The 1,712-nt window shown below is 52.3% G+C and overlaps 1 protein-coding gene across 1 annotated transcript in view; it reads left to right on the top strand.

The window, feature by feature from the left end:
- Positions 1-415: 415 nt before the first annotated feature.
- The window catches only part of AIP (aryl hydrocarbon receptor interacting protein), an 8,890-nt gene continuing 7,593 nt past the window's right edge, over positions 416-1,712 (top strand). Inside the window, exon 1 of the mRNA XM_003798315.3 lies at positions 416-640. Coding sequence (XP_003798363.1) covers positions 542-640 — 99 coding nt within the window. The 5' untranslated portion in view covers positions 416-541. The remainder of the gene's footprint in view (positions 641-1,712) is intronic.

The raw sequence follows: 1,712 nt of genomic DNA, 5'->3' as shown, positions 1-1,712 counted from the left end.
AAAAAAAAAAAAAAAAAAAAAAGAAAGAGAAAAATCCAGGATCAAAAGTCGTGACAATCATACTAGATATGCAAAGGAAAAAGTCAGAAGGGAATACACAAAGTAATAGTAGTTTAGGGTGTGGCGCTACGGGTGGGATTTTTGTTTTCATTTCCCTAACTCTACAAGGCTGTTACATCTCATCTACCACGTAATGGAGTGGCACACGGCCACGTGGGAGGGCCATAGTTCCAGCCAATTAAATGACATAACAGCTAAGGATGTCCCCGCCCCGCCCTCCTGGCAGTCCCAAGCCCCGCCTCTCTGACAGGCTCCTTTCCTCTTCCAGGATTGTCTCAGGCCCCTGGGCAGGGCGCGCGCTTAGCCGCAGCGCAGCGAACCAATCCCTGTCCGTGTCCACGTTCAGTCCCTTTTTGGCTTCTGCCCTCAATCAAAATGGCGCTAGCTCGGAAGCTGCCGAGACTCTAGGAGTTGCCGAAGCACGTCCGGAAGCTACCGAGCAAGTCCGGAAGTTGCCGAAAGAGAGCAGCGGGGAAGAAGGATGGCGGATATCATCGCAAGACTCCGCGAGGATGATATCCAAAAGCGTGTGATACAAGAGGGTCGAGGAGAGCTTCCTGGCTTTCAGGATGGAACCAAGGTTGGTGTCTACCCCATCTGTTTTATTCCTCGGTGGCGCGGTGCGCATGCGAGGCGGGAGGAGGCCCTAGGCGAGAGGTTGCGCATGCCCAGATAGCGGCCAGTGACCCTACTGTTCTCATGAGGAGCTCGACGCTGATTGGTCTGAATTTAAGCAGGGCAGGTTTAGAGGGTGGGTTTGATCTCGGTGCTTGTCCAGACCCAGCTCTGGAGGAGACCTGAGACCCGAGGATGGTCCTGAGGCCTTTGAGTATGACGGCTGAGATCTAAAGGGGGAAGAACCTTGGGACGTGCAAATCCAGAGAATAGACCCAGAGGCAAGTTTTGCCAGACACTGAATTTTGTTGTGTCTTTCCTACTGCACTAGTGGCTACCTTGGGACAGATGAGGGCTGGGAAGTGAAGAACCTCCCACCTTCCTCTTTTTTACCTCCAGAGCCCCTGCTCCAGCCTCTCTGGCTCCCTCCCCCAGAACACCTGGGTCTCCACACTTCTCTGCATCTGCTCCTGTACTTCCCTCCTCTTGAGTGCCTTTCCCATCTGCCACTTGTCTGCAGAGTAGGGGGCTTCAAGCCTCTGTGCCCAGCATAACAGTGACACAGGACATGCATATTGAGCAATTGACTAAAAAACCTCACTGGTTCTGGACACACCAAAAGTAAGAGCTGCTATGGATGAGTGCATCCTCCCTAGCCAGCACTGTGCTGAGTCCAGCAGCTAAAGATCCTAGGTTGGTACACTGTAGCCCTCAGAGCGGAGGGGAGATGCAGGCTCTAGTGATCCATCCTATTAAAAAGGACATCTCTTGGCTCGGTACCTATAGCTCAGCGGCTAGGGCGCCAGCTACATACACTGGGGCTGGCGGATTTGAACCCAGAGGAGCCTGCTAAACAACAATAACAACAACAACAACAAAAATGGTCGGGAGTTGGGGCCAGCACCTGTAGTCCCAGCTACGTGGGAGGCTGAAGCAAAAGAATTGCTTGAGCCCAGAGTTTGAGGTTGCTGTGAGCTGTGGAGCCATGGCACTCTACCAAGGGTGACATAGTGAGACTGTCTCAAAAAAAAAAAAAA

The sequence above is a fragment of the Otolemur garnettii genome, unplaced genomic scaffold, assembly GCF_000181295.1.
Source record: "Otolemur garnettii isolate 467f Iridium unplaced genomic scaffold, OtoGar3 scaffold00134, whole genome shotgun sequence".
Lineage (NCBI taxonomy): Eukaryota > Metazoa > Chordata > Mammalia > Primates > Galagidae > Otolemur > Otolemur garnettii.
This window is presented reverse-complemented; position numbering and strand designations above follow the sequence as displayed.